This window comes from Ammodytes marinus (assembly GCF_949987685.1).
Source record: "Ammodytes marinus genome assembly, chromosome: 11".
NCBI classification, from domain to species: domain Eukaryota; kingdom Metazoa; phylum Chordata; class Actinopteri; order Uranoscopiformes; family Ammodytidae; genus Ammodytes; species Ammodytes marinus.
The window spans coordinates 11,027,354-11,054,872 of record NC_137215.1 but is presented as its reverse complement, the minus strand read 5'-3'; the positions used below and the strand labels follow the sequence as shown (position 1 = coordinate 11,054,872).

At 42.3% G+C, this 27,519-nt stretch overlaps 1 protein-coding gene across 1 annotated transcript; it reads right to left on the bottom strand.

The window, feature by feature from the left end:
- Positions 1–22: 22 nt before the first annotated feature.
- Positions 23–27,469, bottom strand: map3k21 (mitogen-activated protein kinase kinase kinase 21; the record flags this gene model as incomplete). The annotated part of the gene is made up of 10 exons (XM_080036257.1): positions 23–786; positions 1,320–2,189; positions 2,577–2,671; positions 2,982–3,132; positions 5,022–5,144; positions 5,984–6,224; positions 8,452–8,627; positions 8,883–9,031; positions 9,162–9,342; positions 26,671–27,469. The coding sequence occupies 10 exons, from the start codon at positions 27,467–27,469 to the stop codon at positions 413–415; spliced, it is 3,159 nt and encodes a 1,052-aa protein (XP_079892383.1). The 3' UTR covers positions 23–412.
- Positions 27,470–27,519: the final 50 nt, after the last annotated feature.

Here is a 27,519-nt window from a genome sequence, read left to right as displayed (position 1 = left end):
TCAAATTTTGGAACTATGTGTATCTGTGTGTGTGTGTGTGTGTGTGTGTGTGTGTGTGTGTGTGTGTGTGTGTGTGTGTGTGTGTTCTAGAATGACACAAGGCAGTGTGTAGAAAGAAGGACAAGGCTGCAACGTCTAAGACCCCTGTGACACAGACATCTCATAGAAGTCTCACACTTGGTTACGTACCAGAAACACTGTCATCACTATGTTGTAGAACTAAGACAAAGCAGGTTCCATGTTTTAGTTATTTTTCTTTTTTTAAAGTAATATTTAAAAAAAAGAAAGAAAGAAGGCAGCCCGGTTCTAAACCCTCCAGGAGCTTTGGGCCAAAAGAACTCTCTCTGTATGTTCTGAAAGGCTCTAGATTTGACTAGGATGAACTATGAGCACGCCCACGACAGGTTGACTTCTAAGAGAGGAACCCTTTCTCCAGCTCAAAGACAGAGGGCCTCCCCGGGGAGCTCTGTATGCGGCAGAGCGGCACGGTGCAGTCTCTCTTCTGGCCCTCTGTGTCCATGTCCAGCAGGGAGCAGCCCATCCCCACCACATCATCAGAGGTCAGCACCACACTCAGGTTCTGTGCTGCCTTTTCTCCAGAGTAGTGGCCCAGGGAGTAGCTCTTGTTGCGTCCCCGCAGCAGGGCCCAGGCGTGGGGCTTGGCCCGGAAGGACACGGGCCGTGGTCTGGTGAAGGGCTCTCCTCCGGCCAAGGGCTTCTCTCTGTTCTTCTCTCTCTCCTGCTTCTTCTGCGTGGCTGGAGGAGGCAGGGTGGGTGCGCCGTTGGCTGGGAAAAACAAGACAGGGGAGATGAACATTTGGATGGTACTTTTTTTTCTTTAAGACCGTATCCACCCGATTTCTTCCCTTCCCCTTGGTTTTGCATCACTCACTAGACCAATATAGTTTTTTTGGGGCAGATGCCGATTCAGATATTAGGGGGTACAATTCCGATAGCCGATATATCAGCTGATTACATTTGTATTTAAAAAAAATATATGTAAAAATAATCTTATTTTTTCCTAGATAGAAAGATAGAAATTAAAGGAAAAACGTTGTACTTTTTAAGAAAATTTTCTTTCAAACATTGGTGCAAGACCTTTGTCTTAATTGGCCAAAAAATCATGTAAAATCGAATCATTCAAAAATGTATTTTTGAAGATCAGACATAAAGAATGAATATTTAAAAATGTACATTATTTCTCAGTTAAAACCAAGTTACCAGTTACACTTCATAAGGAGAAATAAAAGTGTTAACATCGGCGTCTATCGGACAACTTTTAAACCTGCCAGCAGACTAATCAGTCATGCTCTACTGACCATTGTTGTTGCTGGTGTATTTCTTCCTGCGCAGACGTGTTCCCGTGTTGTGGTTGCTCTTGTCTGGTGGCTGGCTTTGGGTTTGCACTGGCGTTAGCGTGTTAGCTGCAGTCTTGTTACTCTGTCCTTCAGTAGATGCTGCTGCTGGGCCCGGTCTGGGCGGCTCTGTGAGATGATTGACAGCCACCAGGTCAGCCTTGGCTGGGCCCGGGTCTGACACGGCCGCCTCAGACTGTACCAGACACTTGGTGGATTTGCATTCCATGATGGCTGACATGGAGATGAGATTGACAGGTTGGGAGGAGGTGGAGGAGGAGGAGGAGGAGGGGGAGGTGTGGTTTAACGGGAACGCCTCCTCTTTGCGTGGAGGGCGTCCAGTCGGCGGCGGTGGGGAGGTGCTGCGGCGGAATCGGGTGGCACGCTGAAACAGGCCCTCCTTCTTCTTCTTCTCTTTCTCCTCGCGCTGGGGCGGCTCACAGTCCTCCCCCGAGGTCTTGAGCGCCTCCCTGATGTCGTAACCGAGCACCACCGAAGCCAGCAGAGAGCCGCAGCCGTACAGTGCCGAGTCGGTCTTGCGGCCGGCTGACGCGCGCTTGAGGCTGTTGGTGGGGGTGTGCTGTGGGGTGGTGGAGGAGGAGGAGGTGGATGTGTTAGTGTTGGGGTCCTCTGGGCTCTCTGCTGGGGGGCCGCCCTGACCCGCTGTCCCCCCTATCCCCCCGGCCTCTCCCACCGCGGGGCTCTGAGGCTGCTGCTGCTCGTCCCTCCACAGAGGTAGATCGATGTACACCTGGTTGGGGAACTTGAGCTGCTTTGGCTTGGAGCTGCTGTCAGGACATTCCTGGGAGTATGGCTCGTCTTTACCGGCCCCTGCTAAAAAATAGAGAGAGAAAAAAAAGTTGAAATCCAGCGTTATCAGCAAAACACCGATGGACCGATGTACAAACAAGCCCGTCCTTCTCTGTCCCCTATACAAGCATCACTTGGTTATCTAAGAGTAGCTGCCACTTGACAATGAATTATTTTGCGTTTGTTTGATAAACCTGGAGTGTGAATAAAGGAAACGTAAACTAGCACTAAAAAAAACTGAGATTTTAAAACCTGCTGTGCCAAACAACACAAGTTAGTCACTTAAACAAACTGTCCATAACAAATGCTTGGCAAATGTCCACAATGATCTCTCAAATAAGTAAATACAAAAGATCATTACATCAATTCAAAATTCAAAACCTGCACCACCACAACGGATTTCCAGCTCACCTTGTTCAGCAAACAGTGCAGAGAGGGGGACAGACTTCTGCGACTTGACCAAACTGGTGGACCAGGGGTTATTGCCGTCTGACAGAGGACGCACTCTGAAAACAACAGATCAGAAAACATGACATTTCAGTGAGTGTGTGTGTGTGTGTGTGTGTGTGTGTGTGTGTGGGGGGGGGGGGATGGGTGATGGGGTATTTTAGTTGGAAACCTATTTCAAAGGAAAGTTTAATCGTTAACTATTATGGTTGGGGTTAGATTTAACTTTGGTTGGCTATAGGGGCCAGGGAATGAATAGTCACAATGAGGGTTCTCACAAGTACAGTAGTGTGTGTGTGTGTGTGTGTGTGTGTGTGTGTGTGTGTGTGTGTGTGTGTGTGTGTGTGTGTGTGTGTCTGGGCACAGTACCTCTCAGCAACAGCAGGCCTTTCTTTGCTCTGTGCTGAACTGGGGCCCCAGGTTCTTCCTTTCTTCTTGATTCCCTTTTTCACGTCATCAAACTCCTCTGGCCTGCAGAGGGTGCTGCGGCCCCATGTACGGTTGCTCTCATCTTGAGTCACTGTTAACACAGAGGCCACAAGTGTTAGCACAGACTTAAACAACTGCAGCTGTCCAAGCTTTTGTCTGGAATCTACTGTAGACAGTTAAGTAAAATAATAGAAGCCATTATGTAATGTGTAAAATCCCAGTGTAAACTCTCTGTAGGCCAATTTTTTTAAGTTCGCCTCTCTCTCCAGCTATGAAATCAAAGAGTTGTTAAAAAGTCCCAAAAATATATACATATAAGCCGAGTTTTATTCAGGAAGATTCAGAGTGAATTTTGGACAAACTTTTTAAACCCTTGCCCATGTAAAATCCAAAAGCTAAATAAATACGTAGACACCAAATAACAGTTGTTAAAAAAAGCTCTTTAGGAGTGGGTCAGTCACTGTGAAGTTGTTATGAAGGTGTGAAGGACAGCAGAGTCCACCAAACACATCAGGGCAACAGACTAGGGCCAACATTTAAGAAACTAGGAAAATATTTTCATTAGCAGCCAATTATTTAAGCCCAAATCTGTGGCATGAACCTCATCATGTGCCAGTCCCTCCTTTGATCTAAGGTGAAGTAGAGTACCTGTGAAGCAAACACCAAAGCTTTGTTATAATCCTCACCAGCACATACAATCCCCACAGACGGCAAGCTGTTAGACATCAAACCCTTTCAATTATCAAAGTTAGCCAACCATCCCCATAGTGTAGTCAACACCCATGCTGCCCTGTTGGCAGTCAATAGCTTGCCTTTGCTCCTGAGCCCACAGTAGCCTGTGAACTCGCTGGTCAGATCCACATCCTGTTGGTAAACATGCAAACTGTCCCTCCGTATATGGGACGTCACTGAGAAGGGAAACATATATGTTATCGCTAACCCAACATGAGCGATATGATTCAAGTCATGTAGTTAACAGGCTCCCAGCTCTGCCCTGCTGTGAAACAGACCATTGAATACAGGACCTTAACAACAAAGACGTTTTGTTTCATTTGCCTCAGCAGACCTGAATAGAATACCTTTTTAGTATTATATACCTGCCTCAAAATTTGCCCTTTGAGATTGAGTACAGAATACACAATATTGACTTGCAAATGTAGTGGATTCAAGTGTGCATGGAAAAGTAAAACTAGAACTGAGAAGTATGTATGGGGATATATTTAAGAGCATGAATGAACTAACCCTAACCCTATTTTCACTGGTATTGTGATGGGCATTGCATGTATCTATCTAGTTTTTAAATATAAGACAAGAACATGTACCGATTGTGAAAAATACATTTTCCGGGACAAAATAACTCACTCTCTATTTAGGAAAGTCTAATGGCTGTTAAAAAATCTGAAGCCGTTTTTCCATAACAAGTGTAGCGAGTGGTTTTCTCTGCATGGATTAAATCCATGTTGAAACGTTTGATCCATAATCAGGTAACTTTCTCTGGGGAACATATCACCTTGCCATACCTTGCACCTCTCCCTTGGATTTAAAGACCATTTTGCATAACTTTGATCACTGTCAATCACTTTCATCAGGGCTGATCGTGACACATGCTGGGATTCTGAGCAATAATCTGCACCCTCAGTCTAAAAATCAGGATCTCCCGTTAATGCTCAAGAGGAATTTGTTCCGGTTATTGCAGGGGCGTCGGTGTGTGACTAATAACATTATCAAACTGTTCAAACAACTGGCAGACCGCTTGTGCTTCTAGAGCTTTTGTTCACACGGCTCTTGTCATTGTCAATAACGCTGTTCCCATGAGACGATGGGATTTCTTCAGATTTATAATATTTCTTAAGTAAGCAGATTTGATTTATAATCCGACCAAGAAATACAACTGGACAAGTACTGACCGCAAGAATACTGACAAAGAAGTGGAGCAGGCCTCACATTAATATGAAAAGAATTCAAATAAAATGAACTTACGCTGAATGGCTCGTAGTCGGGGGATGAGTGTGGGACTGCTGGGAGGAGAGGAGCTGGTGCTGTGAAGACTTCGCCTCTTGTCCATGGAGGGCGACGCCTGCACTGTGATCTTGTGCTGGAAGTCTTTAACATGCACATAGATACATTAAGAGAGTTCACACAACAATATTTATATCCTTCGTAAAATGTTCCCCACACAATGCAGATGTTACACCACTGGAACAAACAATATACAGGCACACACTATACACCTTTTTTTTTAAACATATTTGATGATTTTAGAGTGCCAATTTTTCATGAAATTACTCGACAGATCTCTGAAACACAATGAAACAATGGAAAGGTTGTTTAGAACTGGATGTGTGAAGCGTTGCTAAGCCTTGATAAGAAGACAAGATTCTGAATTCTATAAATATGGATTAAAAATCACTATACTACTTTTTATTCCTGGAAAAATCCACTATGTTTTGTTAAGGATTAAGAATTATTATTATTTTTTGTATACAAATGTCTGATAATAGGATTTTCTTTCGCCCCTTTGTATTGTCGTTTTAAAAAGGACAGCAATATACACTGCATTCCTGATAGGACTTGTTTGACTTTGAGGTGTTGCATAGTTGTACGCATGAAACAATTACTAAAACTGAATTCATTCATTATTGACAGCATGAGCCACTTGATAGTGTGGTGTGTGGAAAACATGATTCCTCCAGTTCTGGAATTGACTTTGATTTTTAAGGAAATTAAACACAACAAATTTAAATAGTCACTAAGGAAGGCTTTAACACTGTCCTTTTAAAACAGTGCTTTTCATTGTTTGTAAATATTACTGTATCATGTCTGTTGACTTGTTTCATTGTTTTTCTGACCTTTGACTTTTTATCGAAATAAAAAACACATTTTCAATTTCAATTAAATTTCAGATACAAAGCAGAGTCCACCCATGTGTTAGGAGGAGTCACCTGAGGGCAGGCTGATGCGGTTTCCATCCTTCAGTTTAAGGCGGGAGCGTTTGAATTTGCCTTTCCTCTTCTTGACGTTGGGCTTGTCTTTGTTGAGCTGGAAGATGAGGATGTTGAGCTCTCTCTCCAACACGTTGATCTCGCGCTCGGCCAGCTGCTGCTCGCGGCGCTTCAGCAGCTCCTCCTGAGACTTCTGCTGCAGCGTGGCCCGCGTCAGCTCCTCCTCTCTGGAACGCAGCTCCTAGGAGCAACCAGGGGAGACAAGATGTTTGCTCAGACTATGGGCTGCTGTGGCGAAGTGGGTAGGCCCTCAACTACAGGGTTGGTGGTTCGATCCCCCATCCCCACCGCCACATGTCGAAGTGTCCCTGAGCAAGACACTTACTGAACCCTAAATTGCTCCCCCATAGTTAGCCTGCTATCGGCGTATGAATGTGTGCGCGAATGGACTCGTGGGAATGGGAACAGGGCTGTGTTCGAAACGGCCCTCCTATATACTACATACTGTCTACTTAACGATCGATTGTGTATGCGAGGTTCGTCGGACCGTTTACACTGAAGTATACAGAAGCAATACAGAATTTACGAAAGACATATTGATGTCAAAATGAGTATCCGGACACAGCCTGTAAATGCCGGAGAAGGTATGATGATGTGCATGCGTTTTTGTTATCTTGAACACCACTACATTGGCAAAGCAGAGAAAGTGAAATATTTTGGTTTCGACTTTATTGACACCCTTCAGACACCTTTTCTTTTAAAGGGGAACTCTGATTTGACTCAAGTCCATTCACTGGTCTTTGGGAGTTACTAATGCTAAAACAAGTTGTATCGAGTCTTCTGCAGCTGCTAAAGATGGAGCCTTATGAAGTCTGATCAATTGCCTTAAGTGATGACACTTGAGTGTGTGGGCGTCAAGTTAGAATGAAGTGAACAGATCTCTGTAGCCATTTCTATTGTCTGCTTGAGGCAGACGATATCTCTGGTTCTGCTGCGTGATTTTTTTTTCTAGCCAACTGGATAGCTATTTGACTGCAAGGTCATTTTACAGTGATGTTTCTGCTTTACATTTGAGCTTATTGTCAACATTTCCCTTCTAATGAACAGTAGCTGTCCTACACACACGGTCAAGTTAGATATTAAGGTATAGAAACTATTCTCTTTTAGGACACAGAAGAAAAAGCATTGCATAAAGACAAATGGATAGAACTACATCTTATAATTCCCTTCATATCACAGAAAGACATCCATAATGCGTATATTAGATAACTGTGTATAATGAGTTAGATTCCGGAGATTACTGCCTGCTGCTTCAGGCCGTTACATTGAGTAAGCCATGGGCGGAGACACGACTGTTTAGCTTTTCTTCATTCGCTCTATTTTCTCTTTAATTGCTCTCAGCTGAGTAATAATAATCCTTACTGGATGACTTCCATAAAGCAGCTTTACAGTCAAGCCGTTTCAGCCACCCACCTAGACACAGATTACTGTGGGATGTTTACAGGAAATCTGCTGACGTTGTGGCTAATTCTATAAGTAAGCTTGTGAAATCTGCGATGGGAAAATGTTAGCTAACGCTCAAGCTACATTACTGTTCTTTATTCTCTTGATTTATGAAAGATTTGTAGACGGCGCAAACTGTGCAGGGTTTTGTCACAATGCAGCCGTGCAGATTGTACCAATTTTCTAAGTGAATTATCTGGATGATTGGAAGTTGCACAACACAGGGGTACGTACTAAAAACTTTCATACTTTTCTTAGCAGTAGAATCAACAACTGAAACATTTCTTGGGCGCTTCCTGGGATTTTTCTGGGCTCCTTCGCCCAGTATTGGGGTGGCCATATATATAGTTTGTAAACGCTGCCATACTGGGAAATACAGAGATAGTTTTGTGGAGCTTAATCAACTTTATGTCAGCTTGTTTGGCGATGGCGTGAACGTAACAGAAATTATTTTTTATGAAAAAGTTACGCACTATAGCTTTAAAAACAAACAACAACAAAAAACACCTTTTTCAGTATACATGTCAATCAGTTCACCATTTGTTGACAAAGCTCTCTGTGTGCTGATACTGCTGTTTCTACAAACACTAATTAACCCCCCTCTCTAAGCCAGCAACGGGAGCCTTTTACAGGAAGCAGATTAAGGTCTTAACAAGGGGAAGTTCTCCAAAGCACCTCTGAATTAATCGCTCGTTTTGTTAAACGTGCGATTAGCTTGTCCGCTGAAAGTAACCAATTACCCTTTTTTTTGTCCGTTAAAGCTGCTGCCCCTATGCGATTGGGCAAATCTTAATAATGGAATACGTACACAAGCATCCTCCGTTGAAAGAAAAGAGAAGGAAATAGTGCATGCATGAAGGTAAGGAGGTTTGTTATATGGACTGTAGGTCATGTTTCCAACTTTCTGCACTGTGTGTGACAGAGGAGAGGGAGTTAAGCATCTGACCATCTAGCAGCCCCTTTACCTTCTCTTTGCTCCTGAGCTCATCAAACATCTCCTGGATCTCCACACGCCAGTCGTCCTGCATGCTGTGGAAGGAGTCCTGAGGCATGGTGGCCATCACCGCCTCCTCGATGGCCGACAGCTGCTCCAGGATGCAGGAGAAGGAGGGACGCACGTGGGGGTCCTGGTCCCAGCACTCTGGATACACACAAGACGGGTTAAGGGTTTTCTCAAAGTAGAAAAAGCTTTGTTTATGTCATTTAGGAGAGACTGAACACAAATTCCATGTTATGCTTTACTGTTATGTTTAATTAAAGAATAAGGAGTTTTGTAAAGTCTGATGCTTTACAAAAGTTGTTTTTTTGGTTGCAGATTTGACTGTCCTGTTTGTAATGTAATGTCATATGTAATATGTTATGCTCTTGTCTGTTGATCCTTCTCCTGTTAATTTACCTTCCATGAGCTTGGCGAAGGGTTCAGGGCAAGTGGAGGGGATCGGTAGGGTTAGTTTATTGACGGCCACACCGTAAGCAACAGCCAGGCCGTCTATTCCCCGGTATGGAACCTCCCCGGTTAAAAGCTCCCACAGCAACACACCATAGCTGGTTGATGGAATGAAAAGAGAAAGGACAAGAAAGAATTTTTTTATAACAAATGATGAAGGAATAATGTCAGTCAAATGAGTGAGAGTAGATGTTGTATTATTTGGTCTGTGTGTGTTATTTGTCATACCCCCAGACGTCACTGCCTTTGGAGAAGAGTGATGACTTGATGACCTCGGGGGCCATCCAGGAGTAGGTGCCCGCGGCGGACATTTTTGTGGTTTTGTGCCACTCCCTGGCCAGGCCGAAATCTGTGATCTTCAAGGTCTTCCTACAGATGTCGTCATTCTCAATCGTTTCAAATAATAAAACTGAAAAAAAGGAAAAGGGGAGGAGGAGAGAGGGGGGTTGTTATAGATAAGAGTGACATGAAGGCATAAAATAAGGTAAATAAAGCTAAGTTTCACAGACAAACATTGGACCTCATAAGTGAAAAATAAAGAGGGCCAAGAGTGTGAAAGGAGTGCGTTTTTAACATGGCGGAAAGTGTGTATCAAGCGACGAGTGATTGAAAGAAAAAGGAAAAGTGGAACGACAGGATTGGGAAGAGAGTTATAGATGTAAGGAAGAATAGAAGCCAGTGAAAGAGAAAAGGGAGATACAAAGAGTGGGGGGGACACAGATCAGGGGGACTGTGTGTGCAGGTGAGGAGATGATAGTTGATATTCAACAGGGCCAACAGAGGTATGCAGGCCATGTATTACTGTAGAAACACAAGGTTGACAGCACCACAAAGCCCTTGTCCTCAGGTCCTAAAAACTGTTCAACACATTAAAAGACAGCCGGAACCCTCGAAAAACCCACATGTAACACAACACCACCAGGCCTGAGAGTTCTGCCACAGTGAAGCCACAACCAAAACCCACTGACATTTTAAGTCAAGATCCACACAAAGCCAATCATGTGCTGAATTAAAAATCCATTTAATAATGTTACATCAAATGTGTCAAATCCATATATTTTCTTATATAATAATTTGGTAATCATATATTTTCCAGACCTGTTCCATTCTAAATATTATTAACCAAGTCATGTATGGGTAAAAATGTTCTCTTGCTAAAATTATCATTGTCATTATTGATGAATTAATCTGCCTATTGTTGTAATTTGTTCAATAAAAACAAAAATAATCCAATCATTTTTGAATGTTGTACTTTCTTGTTTTGTCTGACAAACAGTCAAAAAAAATTATATATATATTTGATTATCAATGAGTTACTGATTAATTGTGGAACATGTGCTAAGACAAAATAGCAAAACAGGAAAAACCAGCAACAGAAACTTAAAAACAATATGCCCTCAGATAACAGTAAAAACGGGTTCTATCATTATTACATACATAAATCAACCCGCCATTCAGCGCATTTGAGGTTTTTGAAACTTTGCCAGCCACGACCAGGGAGCAGTAACATCTTTTTACCGTGCAATCTTACTTTTACAAAAATCATAAACTCCTCTCCAATGTATTCTGATCCACCACCTGCCAAATACTTCCGTTATCTCTTTGACAACTAGAAGCAGCCTATTCCATCAAGTGCTGTATCAACAGCCAAGGCAGACTCTCTGATCTTTTCATCTTCTTGGGTATTATTTTCCAACATTTGTTTTCTGCCTCTGCCAAGTTCTCCTCACATTGCAAACTTTCCTTTGTCTCTCATTATTTACATGCAGTCCTACCACTACAGGTGAACGTTAACATGTCTTATCAGCTGTGTTTTATCTACAGAATGTTAAATCCAGCAAATACACTAAGACCTAAGGGTCTAAATGTCCCTTTTGGTGATTTGACTTAAGCAGCAAGGATGAATACAACAACTAAAGTGTATCACTGGCATCAAAAACTTGGTGGTTATATTCCCATGGCGAACAAAAGGATGTAATGATAAGACATTGGAGTTTCTTCACTCACTGTGTCACTGTGTGAACAGTGGAAAAAGTTCTGTGGTTTAAAGGCTATTTGTTTACCAGAGGCTCTCTGATGTCAGCTCCAAGCTGAATGAAGTAGATGCAGTGTATTATCACACACTGACCTTGGACTTACTCCTCCACACAGCAGCACCAAACTAAAACCTGCCAAGACACACGCACGCACAAACAAGCCTTTGCCTCCATTCTCAATCACAGTCATTTACCCATAATACACTTGTGTTTCCTTTTGTAACCAAGTGAGACACAGATGGCGTTTGTTTAACTACAGTAAGCAAACTGATATTCAATGCTACATAAGAATACTTTGTAAGCAGTTACAGAACAAATGTGTTCAGACTGGAACATATCTACTGAAAGATGTAGGAGGGGTGGGAAGAGGGATTTTTGTTGACTTCAGAGACATATCAGACTTGGAGACCTTGGGACTATGAAAATATACAATTTTTTCCTTTTTACATAATGTTTAAGTTGCATATATGATTGATTCCATTGTCAAAGTCTTTAAAAATGCACTGGCTGGTTCAAGCTTCTAAACTTTTTTATTTTACGTGATGATAAACTTTAATAACTCTAAGCGTCTTAAGATTGTTAGTCAGACAGAACAAACTTTGATCAACTTGGGTGTGAGGAACTTGTGCTGTTCACTATTTGCAGTATTTTGTAGAGCAAACAAACGACTAATCTATAATGAAAAGAAATACCTTGCAGGCCATTATGCAATTCAACACAAACAACACATGTAGGCTCTTTCTTTAAACTTCATCAGCGCGTGGTGTAGTGGTTAGAGCGTCCCCCCATGAGGGTCAGTCCTCGCAGCAGACCCGTTCAAATCTGACCCACTCTGCAGTCTCCACATGTCATTCCCCTCTCTGCTCCATTTCAGCGTTGTCTTTCTGCATTATAACATTTAAATATAGCATTGAAAATGCCCCAAAAAATTATCTTTAAAAAAAGAAAGAAGAAAAAAGTTCTGCGTGAAGTGGCATGATCAATGCATACAGCGGCATGACCATATAGACAGGTCCGGCTGACTGTAATGTCATTGTGAGCCAGTCAACAAAAAAAAAACTTGTGCAGAGCCAACCAAAACAGTCTGCAAGGCTCACTCGAAAATGTGCGTACCTCATTATTTGACTTTCCAACATCGTAACATTATTTACAGTGGCTTGCAAAAGTATTCATACCCCTTGAAATGTTCTACATTTTGTCACATTACAACCACATACGTACATTTATTTTATTGGGATTTTATGTGATACACCAACACAAAGTGGCACGCCATTGTGAAGTGGAATGAAAATTAAACGTGGTTTAAAAAAAATAAAAAAACTGAAAAGTGTGGCGTGCAAAAGTATTTAGCCCCCTGAGTCAATGCTTTGTAGAACCACCTATTGCTGCCATTACAGCTGCACATCTATTGGAGTATTTCTCTACAAGCTTTGCACATCTACAGACTGATATGTATTACCCATTCTTCTTTGCAAAATAGCTTGAACTACAGATTCAGCATCAGATTGGATGGAGAGCGTCTGTGAACAGCAATTTTCATGTCTTTCTCAATATTCTCAATTGTTTTTAGGTCTGGACTTTGACTGGGCCATTCTAACACATACCTATGCTTTGATTTAAACCATTTCATAGTAGATCTGGCTGTATGTTTAGGGTAGTTGTCCTTCTGGAAGGTCAACCTACACCCAGTCTCAAGTCTTTTGCAGACTCTTACAGGTTTTCTGCCCTGTATTTGGCTCCATCCATCTTCCCATCAACTCTAACCAGCTTCGCTGTACCTGCTGAAGAAAAGCATCCCCATAGCATGATGCTGCCGCCACCATGTTTCACAGTAGGGATGGTGTGTTCAGGGTGATAGTTTTCCACCAGACATTGCATTTTGCATTAAGGCCAAAAACTTCAATTTTGATCTCATCTGAACAGAGCACCTTACTCCAACCCTTGCCAAAAGCCATGCATAGTCAGAAGAGACCAAACGTGAAGTTGTTGGCCTGAATGTAAAATGCAATGTGTGGCGGAAACTAACACTACAAACCACCCTATACACACCATCACCACAGTGAAACATGGTGGTGGCAGCATCATGCTATGGGGATGCTTTTCTTCAGCAGGTACAGGGAAGCTGGTTAGAGTTGATGGGAAGATAGATGGAGCCAAATACAGGGCAGAAAACCTGTTAGAGTCTGCAAAAGACTTGAGACTGGGTGTAGGTTGACCTTCCAGAAGGACAACTACCCTAAACATACAGCCAGATCTACTATGAAATGGTTTAAATCAAAGCATAGGTATGTGTTAGAATGGCCCAGTCAAAGTCCAGACCTAAAAACAATTGAGATTATTGAGAAAGACTTAAAATTGCTGTTGACAGACACTCTCCATCCAATCTGATGCTGAATCTGAACCTTGAGCTATTTTGCAAAGAGGAATGGACAAAATATATCAGTCTGTAGATGGGCAAAGCTGGTGGAGAAATACTCCAATAGATTTGCAGCTGTAATGGCAGCGATAGGTGGTTCTACAGTGCGTTCCAAATTATTATGCAAATGATATTTTTCTCAGATTTTCCTAAATAGTCGATGCAAATGACAGTCAGTATCATTTTCAAGTCATCAACCGTTAGAGTATGATTCAAATGTTATTGAACAAACCTCCCAATGACAACAGTATTTTTTTCAAAAATAAAAAACTCAAAATGCACCGTTCCAAATTATTATGCACAACAGAGTTTCAACCTATAAAATGTTTCAAAACATTTTATAGGTTGTAAAGAACTAAAAATGGTGATTTGTTGAATTTGCAGAATGTGAAAGACTGTTTGAAAATTAGTCTTCATGTATTTCTGAGCCCAGTGCAACTGTTTCTGCTTGTGAGCATTGTTTAGGGGTGGCCGAATAATAGGTTGATGCACAACTGCAAACCTCTGGAGGATCCTACACCTTGAGGTTCGCGGGACTCCAGAGGCACCAGCGGCTTCAAATACCTGTCTGCTGCTCTGTAACGGCATTTTAGCAGCTGCTCTCCTAATCCGATGAATTTGTCTGGCAGAAACCTTCCTCATTATGCCTTTATCTGCACAAACCTGTGTGTGCTCTGAATCAGCCACAAATCTCTTCACAGTACGATGATCACGCTTAAGTTTCCGTGAAATATCTAAGGTTTTCATACCTTGTCCAAGGTATTGCACGATTTGACGCTTTTCAGCAGCAGAGAGATCCTTTTTCCTTCCCATATTGCTTGAAACATGTGGCCTTCTTAATAATGTGGAACGTCCTTCTTAAGTAGTTTTTCCTTTGATTGGGCTCACATGGCAAACTAATTATCACAGGTGTATGAGATTAATTTAAATGATCCAAGGCGTCCTGAGACACAATATCATACATGAGTTTAATTGAAAAACTAAAAATTCAATGTTTTTGACACTTCAATCCAATTTGCATAATAATTTGGAACACGGCGTACAAAGCATTGACTCAGGGGGCTGAATACTTTTGCACGCCAAACTTTTCAGCTTTTTTTATAAAAAAAAAAAAATGAAAACCACGTTTCATTTTCATTCCACTTCACAATGTTGCGCCACTTTGTGTTGGTTTATCACATAAAAGGGTATGAATACTTTTGCAAGCCACTGTATAGGTCGGATAAAAGGAATAAGTATTTTGTCTTCTTTGTCAAAAAGTGACAATTTTACTTCAACTATCAACCCACCGAATGAATTAACACACAAAACACATGAAAAGCGAATGTCTCCTTATTTTATGACAAGCCAATTTCTCCCTTTTTTCTGCACTGAAGACACTGCAGCATTTCAACCGTAGTGTTTGACTCCTAGTCTCCACTAATAACATGGGGAATCTGTGCCATTACTAGCCCAGGGCACAGAGGGGATCCTCTACCCAGGCCACAACAATGGGAATTCCATTACAAACAGGTTTCACTAGACCAGTGATATACTCCTACTTCCTGTTGTCAAGTCTTCTCTTAGTGATTCCATAGATTCCTCCCAGCAGGCTCTGTAGGTTTATAATGACTTATGATGGGTTGGTTACACAACCTAGAAGAACAGTGGTTTTGGGATAAACCCTGTCTGCCTTGATTGGCCTATAGAGTATCATGCCAAATACTTTCTTTGTGGCTTCATGGTACTTCAGTGTCAGCCCTCTAGAAATAACAGATAAAAGACCAAGCTCCTGTCTACATGACTCCACGCTGACGTTATGCCACCAAAACACCTTTCAACTTCAGCCCGCCATTTTGAGTCCATTGTACAGCACCACCAACAACTTCTGAAGGGAACCTTACTCCACACGTCTTGAATTCCAACGTTGTAAATGACAAGAATTGCTATACAATACAAGCAGTCTTAACCAATCAGAATCAGAATTTGTTTATTGCCAGGCACGTTGACTTGGACACATACAAGTGTTTTGCATAAGGCAAGTAGATTAACGTAAAATATACGTTAATCTGCATAGTGCAAAATATTATGAATAATATGAGCAGTTATATTTTCTTTAAGATAAAAAACAAACAAAAAAAAAACAGCCAGGCATCCATGTGCGGCACCATGTTGGAATCCAATCTAATTACGAGATACTGGCTTATAATAACATAAAGGTTGTAAAGATGAGACTGACTGATGTCTCACCTCTAGCAGCACATGCTTTGAAATCCACCTCCATGACCTTTTCACCCTGTTCTTATTTCTAAGGTTTTCAAAGAAAGGTTCATCTCAGCAGCTCAATGAGTAGCTCCATATCATAATGTATCCCTGACCTACAGGAAAAAGCTGCATGTTAAAAATGTTTTAGTTATAAGCTTTTAAGCTTTGAAACATCGCACTTAAATTTTACGTCTGTAACCAGGTAATAATGCAGAAAACCCTGCAACTTTGTCAAGGGGATAGGCGATACAACTACAGTATTACAATGGTTATCTCTGTCTATTCTTTTTATAGAAATTTAACAATTTAAAGATGAAAGTTTGATATCACAAAACCACCTGTACACCGAGAGAGGAGGGTCCTGCCGCTAACGCTAATGCACCTTAACTGGTAGTATCCACCTACCAATAAACAGAATTACATGAAAAGCCAATCTGTGGCAGGAATGGATAGGAGGCTTGTCTGACGGGATTGTAATCGAAGCAGAATACACAGGCATGCAAACTCATAAGCCATGAAAAAGGTGAGAAGTCCGAAAACAAACACCGGTAGGGGGGTCTGGATGTTAATCTGCAGTGACAATCCGCCAACCGCGGCCGTTAACCAGCATGCGCATAAATCAATGCAAATGGCTGTAAAACAACGGTTGGCAAACTCTGTGAATGTATTTAAAAAGTGATTCACATAAACCGAGTAGGCACTAGGGTTGCCACCTTGGATTTAGGAAAAAAAGGGACACTTGATGTTTGGGGCGGAGGGCTCGGCCATTATTAGGCTACCAGTTCAGACTGACCAGTGTAATGACCTATAATAACCATAAACATCTACAGTGCTTTTTACAGTAGGATATATAAGGAGACTGAGGTGGGAACCCTGTACCTTGTAGGGGGGTCCGGGGGAATGCTCCCCCGGAAGAAAAAAATGCAACCTTTTAAAGTAAAATTCATCAATCTGGTGTACTTTGAGAAGAAAATTGCTGGGCCCATTATCTCATAATCCGTATATGAACCAAATGGTTTCCACAATCTTTTTTTCTATTTTCGCAGGGAGCATGCACAAGCATTATTTATTAAAAAAAAAAAAAAAAAAAAAAAAGAAAAGTGGGGGCCCCACACTGGGTCTTGAAACGGGCCCCGAGATCGTTGAGACCGCCCCTGCCCGCTGCACTTTCTCTCTGCCCGGCCCCGCTCGCCCCTCCATTGAGAATGCATTAGTTGGCGCAACAAACGCCTCGGCCCGTGTGAAACGGCCTTAACTAGGCTACTGAACGAAGGAAACAGCTGGTGAAAAAAAGAGAACAATTCTGGGAAAAACGGGACGGGTGGCAACACTAGTAGGCACATTAACACGGTAAAATAATAATACTGCGGCTGCTTGAACGCTCCGATGACTCGGAGAGAATTTTTTTTTAACTTCCCTACAGACGCTCTGACTGACTGATGTCACCGCCCCTCAATGACAAACACTGTTCCTGATTGGCCAAATGACCGTCAAAGCTCATATGATAGGAGTTAACATCCGTCAATCATAGTTTGTCACTATGGTCACTCCATGTCCATGCTCCGCTCCACACACACACAGTGCTGGCCATCAGACCCCCCCCCCCCCCCCTCCCCTCCAAAAAATATTTTCTCAACGGATCTCCACGAATCACATAGATGGCCAATTTCGATTCCAAAACGGCGAATTTCGCCGAAAGGTGACGAGTTTGCATGCCTGAATACAGATAAAGCTACAGCTAGAAGCAGGAGGAAGCCATTATCAACAAGAAGAAAAGGTCACTTAATTCAAATAATTTGCAGATATTTTGGAATTTTACCATTCCACAAAACACAGAGCAGTGTGCACACTGCAAACTGTGGCTAAGATATGCACCAGCTACAATGGGCAACACCACAAACCGGTTTCGTAATCTAAAACAATATAACCCGTCAGAACACAGAGAGTCTGAAATGATTGTCCAAAACAAGTGTTGTTAGTGGACCTTCGACAATTAACTGTCTGGTTTCTACAAATATATACATATATATATTTTACTGTAAAAACATTTTAGGCTATAAGCCAAAATCCATATTCATGTCCACTACCTTCAAAATCTCATACATAAAGCAGAATAAGATACTCTGCTTGACTTGTATTTGGGGTCATCCTAAAAGTTGAGCCCCAGGCCAAACCCCACCCTACACTGAAACATAGATCCAGAGACTGTCTTTCAGTATAGTTAGCAAACTTAAAGCCTTAACATCTGAGCTAATGTGCAAAATGAGGCTGTGGATAAGTCAGTCTTGAGTATTGTTTTGCTCCTACAGACAATCTACAGCCTGTGTGTATCGGATATGTTTACCAAGGGGAGGTGGGGTAATTTTAACCTAATTATTATTTGTGCTTGTGATTTTGATCCAGACTAAATACAACATGCCAGTAAAAACAAGATTATAGTAGGAAAAGTAATGAATCCTACATCCTTAAATCTGTAATCTGCCGTACTTGAGTTACGTTGTTGTTTCCAGTGGCTGTACAATTAGGGTGTATTCACACATGCTGTGTTTAGTTCGGTTGAAACGAACTCAGGTGCACTTCCACCTTCGGTGCGCATCTTTCAGACAGGTGTGAATACAGCAATCGCACTCGGGGGCGGACCAAACAAACGCTCCGAGACCCAGCTGAAGAGGTAGTCTCGATGCGCTTCGAAACGAACTCTGCTGCAGTTCGTTTGTGGTGTGAATTTGGCCGGACTCGATCCGACCCAATTGCAGGAAGCACTGCGCCTTTTCTTTCTTTTATTTTTTAATAAATCGCCATCAGCTTCACATCATGGGAAAGTGTTGTTGTCGCCATTGTTAGGAAGATTAGTTGTGGTTTGACCGGGAGCCCCGAGCGAAAATATTACATTTGATAATGACGCGTGCGGCGTACACATGCTGATATGTTCAGCGATCAGATGGAGAGGAGCGTCTCCCGTAGCCTACAGTGCCAACAGGTTCACGCTGCGCTTTGCATGAAGTGTGTGTTTTTATTGTTCTTCCCAACGGGACCGTCAATACTGTCCCCGTGTCAGTTTGGTGCTGAACTGCGCCGAACTGACACCCAGCTGATACACAGCTTAATCAGCTGTGTTTCAGTTTGAGCCTATTCTTCACGCGAGCCGCGCGTCCAGCAGCAAAAATACAGTAAAAATTATGTTTCACATCGTAGGCTAGAAGCCACATAATGTGGCATTGTCATAGGGCTACATATTATAACCATATGAAACAACAATAATTTGATGTTTTTCTTCTTTATTTATAGGCTAGATGTAGGCATTTTTATTATTTTTAGCCCCATATTATATCAATGATAAATTCGCAGTTTTTACTTCGTTCTTCCTGCTTCTCTCCACCCCAGAATGTCTGTCCAATGAATGAATGACCTCAGATCACGTGTGGTTTTGCTTCGTAATGCTGGTTCACTTGCAAAAGGGGCAATATGAAAGTGGACCACATCAAAAAAAAAAAATCCAAATTCTATTTGGTCTGGACCAAAGCAAGTGAACTAACGGACTTTCCATGTGTGAATACACCCTTAATTGCAGGCGCTTCTGGACCAGAGTTTCTTTCAAAACCGAACATAATTGACTGTATGAAGTCAGTAGATTGGCAGTTCCTACCTGCACAACGTTTTTAGTGTGTCTTCTGGTCCACCATTGTGACCCAGAAGTTATGAGAAGTACAGACAGAGTGTCTGTATCGTTACAGCAGTGGGCACTCGGCAGTGACAACACTTGCACAGGCATGCCGGCTGTGTTCTGAACTGAAGCTCCTATGTCCCGAGTACAAGAGAACGCACTGCTGCAGCGCTGGAAGGTCAAACATGAGCACTCCAATAGTATAACAGGGCAAGCAGTAAATACAGACCCTTTCATCAGTTCCTTTAACTCACTATTTGATATATAGGAACTTAACAGACAATAAACTAGATGGAAATCGTACAGAAAACATCAGCTACAACATCAACATAACAGCTGGTACTAGGGTCATTTCCATGGGCGAAGCAACTTAACTTCAGCCTGGGTGAACCCAGTCTAGTCTGCCCGTGTTTTGATTATGCCCTGCAGAATCGTCTGGAACCAACCACTGTTTGGCCCAATTTACTTCCTTCGAAAGCTTTTAGCACCAATCACAAACGGGCTTCCTCCCAACGCGCTAGAGGCGGGCTTAACACGATGAAGACAGTGAAGCGACAGCGAGCAGCTTTTTGTTTTAAGGGATTTAAACAGCAAGAGTCTTTTCCGTCTGTTTTTTCCATAAACAAAGGAAAAACAAATCTTAACTTCTCAACCAAAGTCTAGCACCGAAATATTTTGCAAGGATACCTTGAATTCCTATAATTAACACATGCAGCTGTGTGTAGCCTCCAACTATGTCATTATTACTGTTGGATTATTAGGTGTGCCAGCTGCAAATGTTATGACAATATGTGAAACCTGTTTGGTGTTTTAATAAAGATTGAATGGAACATATTCTCCATTTTCTGCTTATTTTCAGGCTGATTTACTATCTGTTCCTCACATCTTGAATTGGTCATCAATTTTAGCTCAGACCGACTACTTCTAGTGATTTTTCTCAGTCTATATTTTCTCACCCTTTAGAAAAGAAAATGTTTTGAAGTGGACAACAGTGCACTGCAACTGGAGATGGCTATGCCTCCAAGGCAGACCCCACCCTCAGCCAAACCCCTTTTTAATTCCCCTTCCCAACAGTGGATCTTCAGGCAGCCCATCTTTCATGGTGGAACAGTGGGGACATCAGAAGCAGAGCTGCTGCCTTCAAAGTAGGTCCCACGCTTCTTCCCATTGCTCCCCCCCCCCTCTCAAGGTAAAATAAAAAAAAATGTTTGGGACAAACATGACTTTTTCATGACTTTTTCTTCTCTCTTCAACAAACGTAAAATAGCTAAAGTTTTACTCTCTGCAACTCTGAAGCAGCTGAAATTTCACAAACAGGTGATAAATTAAAATTACAGTCTTATAAAAAGACATGGATGCACAGTTGCAGGAAACATTCAATTAGTCTATTTTAAGTAAATCTGTATTAGAATTATATTTTTCACTTTTGGGGTTTTCCTGACTTAAATTGTCATATGTTTTTATCACAGTTTTCTCAATCCATAAAGGATTATATGCATGTTGAAGTATGTACAGTTAAGTAGGGAGGAGTAGCAAGACTGAGAAACGAACCAAAGCAAGTTACATCTTTTAAATTTCTCTTTTTCCCTGTAGCATCAGTGCTGTGAGAATGCATGCTTCTCAGACATGATGTTAACAATTAAATACAACTTTCAAATGTGTTAAATGGTAATCTGATACTAATGCAGTCCACTTTCAGCACAATCCTTGGGCTTTCGTTAGTTTTTTGAGTGGCATATCTAAACAATGATGGAACACATTTACTGTAAAGTGCAGCCTACTAACTTGACGTGGCAGTATTTTCTTAACTGTGCCAACAGACTAAACATTCCCCGACTGGTCTGTCTCTCACTGTTGAAATGAGAGTACCCCCAGGCATTCTGGTGGATGGGAAAAGGATCAGGGCTAATGGCTGGCTAAATCCATCCATCATGGTCACGTCTCTCCGGGCCACTTGCTCTTTGTCTGTCCTCTTCCTTCCCTAGTTTGGGGCAGTTACGGCTTGAATTAGCCCATAACAAGGCTCATTTAAACATAACAAATGTTAAAGGTGTACAGCTAGTACTTTTTGCTGTATTAGCATCTATCAATGTGCTAGGGAGCTGTGGAGGGGATTGGCTGATACAGAAGGCAGCTCTTCTCAGCTGTGGACCTTTTTCCTTTCACCCTGCCCTGCAACAATAGGTGCAGTCAGGGAGAGGTCATAAAAAACACAGTGAAAGCATCTCCACTCCTCCTCTCTCCCCTCTGCCCATTCTCTTGTCAGAGAAAAGACAGGCAGTAACTGTCTGTGTGTCACCAGGGGTAATTGTGGGAAGCCTGAGAAAAGTTGCACTGTGACACTTAGTCAAGCTTTGGTAACTTTTCCTCCTACGATTCTACTGATTCCCAAAGTAGAGCAATAAAACAGAAATATTACAGTAGGGGGAAAAGGATTCTCTTTAGGGATATTTTTTCAGAGCTTTATCAAGACTAACTGTTTTCTCTCCTGTGCTTTGCTAATTTTGAGCTAGTACTGAAAACAGGGTTCAAGAGGTGCTATTTTGCAATAATGTTGCCACTCAAGTGGGTCACATGGAAACCCAAAAATGTAAGATAACTGCATCTGTCAGGCAATATGAAATGGAAGATGCAACTACGCTAAGAGTCTGTCTATAACTTCTATCTTTTGAATTCATATTTCAATAGCACTTTGGCTGACCCTTCGCTCTGACCCTAACCCTAACCCCTCAGAGGGGATATATATTTCTTTATTATAAAATGAATTTTGAGTTTACAAAAGAAACCTAAACTTAACTTGTCATCTGCACATGCCATAGGACTCCACACTGGTTGCTGCGACTACCAGGATAAAATAGTGTCCTTAGTTGGCGTCATTGTCATCCTTTTAAAATCTTGAATTAACAAATGTTCTCTCCGCGTTTGACTTTTTTGTCTTGTGTACTAAATTCAGAGCAAGGATATGAAAGGAAATCCTCTAGGTGCTTTATAACTTTTTCCAGTCTTCAGTTATGCAGAATGATGTGTTTGCAGAGAGAGAGAAGAGAGCAAGGGAGAAAGAGAGAGGGAAACAGGGACGGTGTGATGAAGTCTAACAATAGCTTTAGATTGATGGGAGAATGCTGTTGCACACGCTCCGAACGGAACTGCCATCAGTTTCAGTGGCGTTCAAGCACACATTCCTGGCATACCATTGCACACACCAAGATGTGAAAGTTAATGTGGGTTATGCATGCTGGCTCAGGGCCAGGTTTCAGTAAGTTTTCTTTCTCTGATCTACTGGCTCTATGATTAACTACCAGTCCTAGTCCATTAAATCAAAGTTGATGAAAGATGGAAAAGACAGAAATGGTCAAACAAATAATGTAAATAATAAGTCTAGCTTTGATTGCTGCACAACATGTCTGTGTCAATATACTGTGTGTTGCTTGCACAGCTAAATGTATCAAACAGTGGATATTGGTTGTATATTGGATATAAGGTTGTGATGTGTTCTGTTGCTCTGCATGGAATGTACACTGTCTTGAAAATGATGTTTGTATTGCTCTCTTCAATGCGCTGTTTGTCATCGCCTCACTGGTTTTAAAACATTTTGCCAAAGGCCTGTTGTTGAAAATTTGCCAGCTGGCTAACCCCGGCATATTTACAGAAAAATATATGAATATGTGAAATGAAAGAAATGGAAAACATCAAACCCCCTTAAAGCCTGTTATCAACAAATCCCAAAGAACACCTCAATGATGAACACATGTCTCCTATAGTACTAACAAGTATTGTCTGCATTGGCAGAGCCTGATGTAAGTTAAGCATCTATGCCTCTGTTGAAAGTTAAAAACAATTAAAAACACATAAGAGCCAGGCTTTTGCATCTAGGGAACAAATTAATTACAATGAACACTGCAAGTGTTGTTTATTCCTCTTAGCTTATTATAGTCAAATAAGCAAAGCTGTGTAAACAACATGAAACCACAACTCTAGGCATGCTCAGTGACGTCTGCCTGTCATGGAGCCACTATCAAAACAAGCTACATTGCTCATGCTTATTCCAACGAGTGAATGTCAATGTAACAGTATTAGTAAACAGTGTTTTCTGCATGTCATTGGAGCTCTATGGCAAAGGCAGATTACATTCTTGATTTGGTTTGACATATGCTGGTGAATATTGAGAAATAGCTACTCCAGTGTTATTCTTAAAAGTTGGACATTTGTGTAGGCCAAGAAGAAGACATGAATAATAATAAAGGGAAAAAGGGGGCAAAAAGGAACGACGCATGGAAGGTAAGTAAGGAGAAAAATAACAAAGTAGGAAGGGAAACCCCCTCAGTTTGTGGCAATAAAAGAGTACCGCTGCTCTCTGGGAGATTAAATATGAACGGAACAAAACAAAACGAGGGCTTTGAGACCCTCCGAGTCCTAGCCATTCTTCTGGCCACAGTAGCCTAGCAACCGCTGCTTGACCAGTCCATTGTGCAAACGTATGTTAAGCTTTTATCCCTCATTAGCAACATTCCTCCCTGCAGGCTGGGATTTTACAGATTAGGTTGAAAAACACAAAAGAGATTGGACAAATCTTGCTGACTTCCAACATATTACTTTACAGGCTAATCATTGATCAAATAGCTGTATTTGTCTGTGTGGAGCATGTACTGCGAGTTGATAAATGGCTGGCCAAATAGTAGTTGAGTGAAGTTGAAGAAGTTTTGTTCTATATTATGTACCTGTCTATGTCCTGGTTTTATAAGGGGAGAACACTGGAGTGAAACAACATAACGATATGTACCAAGAGAAGACAAGCCGCCACACCAACAGAGGTTTTCCTTATTAATTATTAAAAAAGGGACAGATTGTTGATTAACAACCACTTATTTCAATGTAACAATTTTCTTTTGACCCCCTGTGAGGATAATTCTCACTCATTTGATCCTTTTAGACTGACTAACGCACACTAAGACAAACACTATAACAGATGCTACAACTTCTCTCTTAAGCTGCATAATTCTAGGTTGTTACTGGGAAAACAACCCAAAACACACCACAGGATGCCATTCGTGTTTAGGAGAGAGTCCTTTGTGAACTCACTGCCCTGGTTCAAGGCAAACACATGCTGCCTAGTTCATTCTCTGTTTATTTAGATAAGTCTGTATATTGACTGCAGATGCTCAGACTTCTGACCCTGGGACAATTTACCTGCAACTAGCAGTGCTGTTACAAATGCCAAGAGGTTAAATTGAATGTTTTTGTTGGTCACAAGCCTACAATCTTTGTGTAAAATGTATTTCATTAGAGCCCAGAACTGCACTACTAGACACATTGTGAAGTGTGTCTATTAAGTTTAGTTTTAAACCCCCACCCTTTTTACTTAAAGTTTAGGCTGTCTCTATGTCACAGTGAAGTGGCAGGACAAACAGTGACTTGTGTTTGCAGCACTGAGCCCGTTCGGGGGATTGTTTGTGTATGTTCTCCAAACATCCGATTAGCTCAACCAGTCTAAACAGCAGTTAAATCCTCTCTTTCCATCTGCCCTATAATTAACATCTTCTATAAGACTACATTTAGGGTTGGGCTCTTCCACTATGTTCATCACATGGCATCAGGGGCTAAATAAACACATACAAATGCATTATTTAAAAGTATTGCTTTTGAATAGTTTGAAAAATCCATCATCCCCCAGAGACAGAAGGACTCATTGTCCACATTCAAAAGTATGTGCACATTTAAAAAAACATTAATTGGGTTTAATTTTGCGCAGAAAAAAACAAACATCAACTACAAGCATTGTTTAACTCCATTACTGTATTCTGCATTATTGACATAAGGTCTGGATGGGTTTTTGGATTTACTGCAATGTACTGTTACCATTTTCTTGGCTTCATAGATACTTGTGAGGGTTGACAATATACCTTTTAGCCATGTGTGTCCACTATTCCTCCTTCTTATTTGCTGAATTTTTAGCCATGTATAAAAGGTCATGTTCCCAGGGAATATGTGTGTAGGACCGGACTGCACATGTGTTTCATTGTTCATCGACACAAGGCCCTGCTCTTTGAACATTTGACATGTTTTGTTTATATTCACACATTTACTCTCACAGCTGGAGATAAACAGACATCAGTCCGCCTAGAGCTGCTCCCCACAAGGCCCCAGGTTGATAAGAGCCTCTGATCACAAAAGAAAGTAATGGTATTTGGAGTCATATAACACACATAAACACACCTGAGTTGAGGTGGGCAAACTCTGTAAGTGGGTATATGACTCAGACTCTTTTTTTCTCATCAAGTCTCGTCCATTCATTATTCAGTCCTGGGAAACTAAGTTTGCTGGCCTGTTGTCAATTACAAGTCCATGAAGGAAATAGCACAGACAGTTGTTGGCCTACTGAACTGAACCAAGTTCCAACAACATGACCTTGCTATAACTAAGTTGCCAACAAAAGTCTCAATCTAATTTATTTTTCCAAACATGAATGCTTGTAGCAATCTGAAAACTATTCAGACAACCCCTTCTAAATAAGCAACTCCTGCCTGACAAAAAAAACTCCAGAGTGAATATTTGTTTCTGTTATTATACTGTGACTGATAGGTCAGTCTGACTTCGTCTTACCCCATGACCTCTGGTATTAGCTCTGGTTGGACGAGCGCATGGCCTGACAGTGTGGGCCGAGTGTGTCTGGTTGTGTTTGGTAAATCACTGACTTTATTTGAACAACATTTCAGCTTGGCATGGGGAAGGGGGCTGGGAAGGGGTGTGTGTTTTAAAGGATGGGGGGGAGGTGAGAGGGGGGGGTGAGAGCAGGGGAGGGAGGCAGGGCAGCCCAGCTGAGCAAACTTTGACTTTATTTCACATCCTCTCGATGGTATCCCCCACCACTGCATACAACCACAGACCTTTTAAAGCTCCAGGCCTGAGTAAAGGGCAGAGCTGTTGTAAAGTAGATGTGAATTTATGAGTATTCAGCAACCCCGGTTATGCAAAAATTACAAACTATGCTTTCCTGATAACCTATAAGCATGAGGTAAACATTTCCCAATGCCACTAATATGATGTTAAAAAAAATCGGTCTGTGTGACAGGTGTACACATGTGGATGGAGAGATTGTCTAGACTAAATTAATCTTAAACTAAATTCCTTTTTTAGAAGAGGTTACAACCGACCTGAAAATGCCTAATAGTCCTACTTAATAAAGGAGAATGGGCTGCATGTACAAAAGGTGGATCTCGTGGGGACTTTCTCCAAAAGTTAGTGTTCATCTAAATTTCTCTGTCCCAAGCGCGCGCGCGCGCACACACACACACACACACACACACACACACACACACACACACACACACACACACACACACACACAAACACACACACACAATTTCAATCTTTGCTTACTGTTGCAAGACTTTAGGTCCCGATGGATAATGGGTACCACGGCCTTCTCGTGTAGGTAGTGCATCCCGCGTGCGATCTGTACGGCCCAATTCACCAGGATGTGTGGAGGGATGCGCCTTCCGGTCAACGCCCGGTTCAGTGTCCCGCCTCGGGCATACTCCATGACCAGGCACAGGTTGGGCTCCTCCAAACACACTCCCTCCAGCTTAATAATGTTGGGATGCAGCAGCATGGAGAAAAGCTTCGCCTCCTGTCTAACACCGCCGGCGGTAGCCGTTATGTCCTCGTCTGGGTCTTGCCGAGCCGCCTTCACTGCGACCTCCTGATCGTTCCATGTGCCCCGGTAAACTTTGCCAAATCCGCCCACGCCTATGATCTCCTCTAGTACCAGTTCACTGAAGGGGATATTGATGGGCGAGCTCGGGACCCGCTCGGGTACCCCCACCACCACCGACCCACTCGTAGCGGGGAGACGGTAGATAGCGGGCTGGTAGGTGACATAGTTGGAGGGGAAGATCCCGACCCGGTGGTTGATTTTACCCGTCCACCAACCCTCGTCTCCGGAGATTGCTACGTCCTTGGACAGGACCTCCACCACGTCCCCTAGCCGGAGGCTGAGCTCGTCCTCGCCGCTTGCCTCGTAGTCATAAGCGGCTGTCCACAGGGACCGAGTGGGGCACAGCGGGGCAGAATGAGCCCACGCCCGCCCTGTAGGGGAATCTGTCCATGCATGCTCCCCGGTCTCACAGCCGCCCGGCCGCCCTTCACCGTTTGGGAAAGCGGCCTGCGAGACATCCATTTCTCGGTGGCCGTGGCGGCACCATAGGGTGCAGAGCTTTTAGAGCAAAA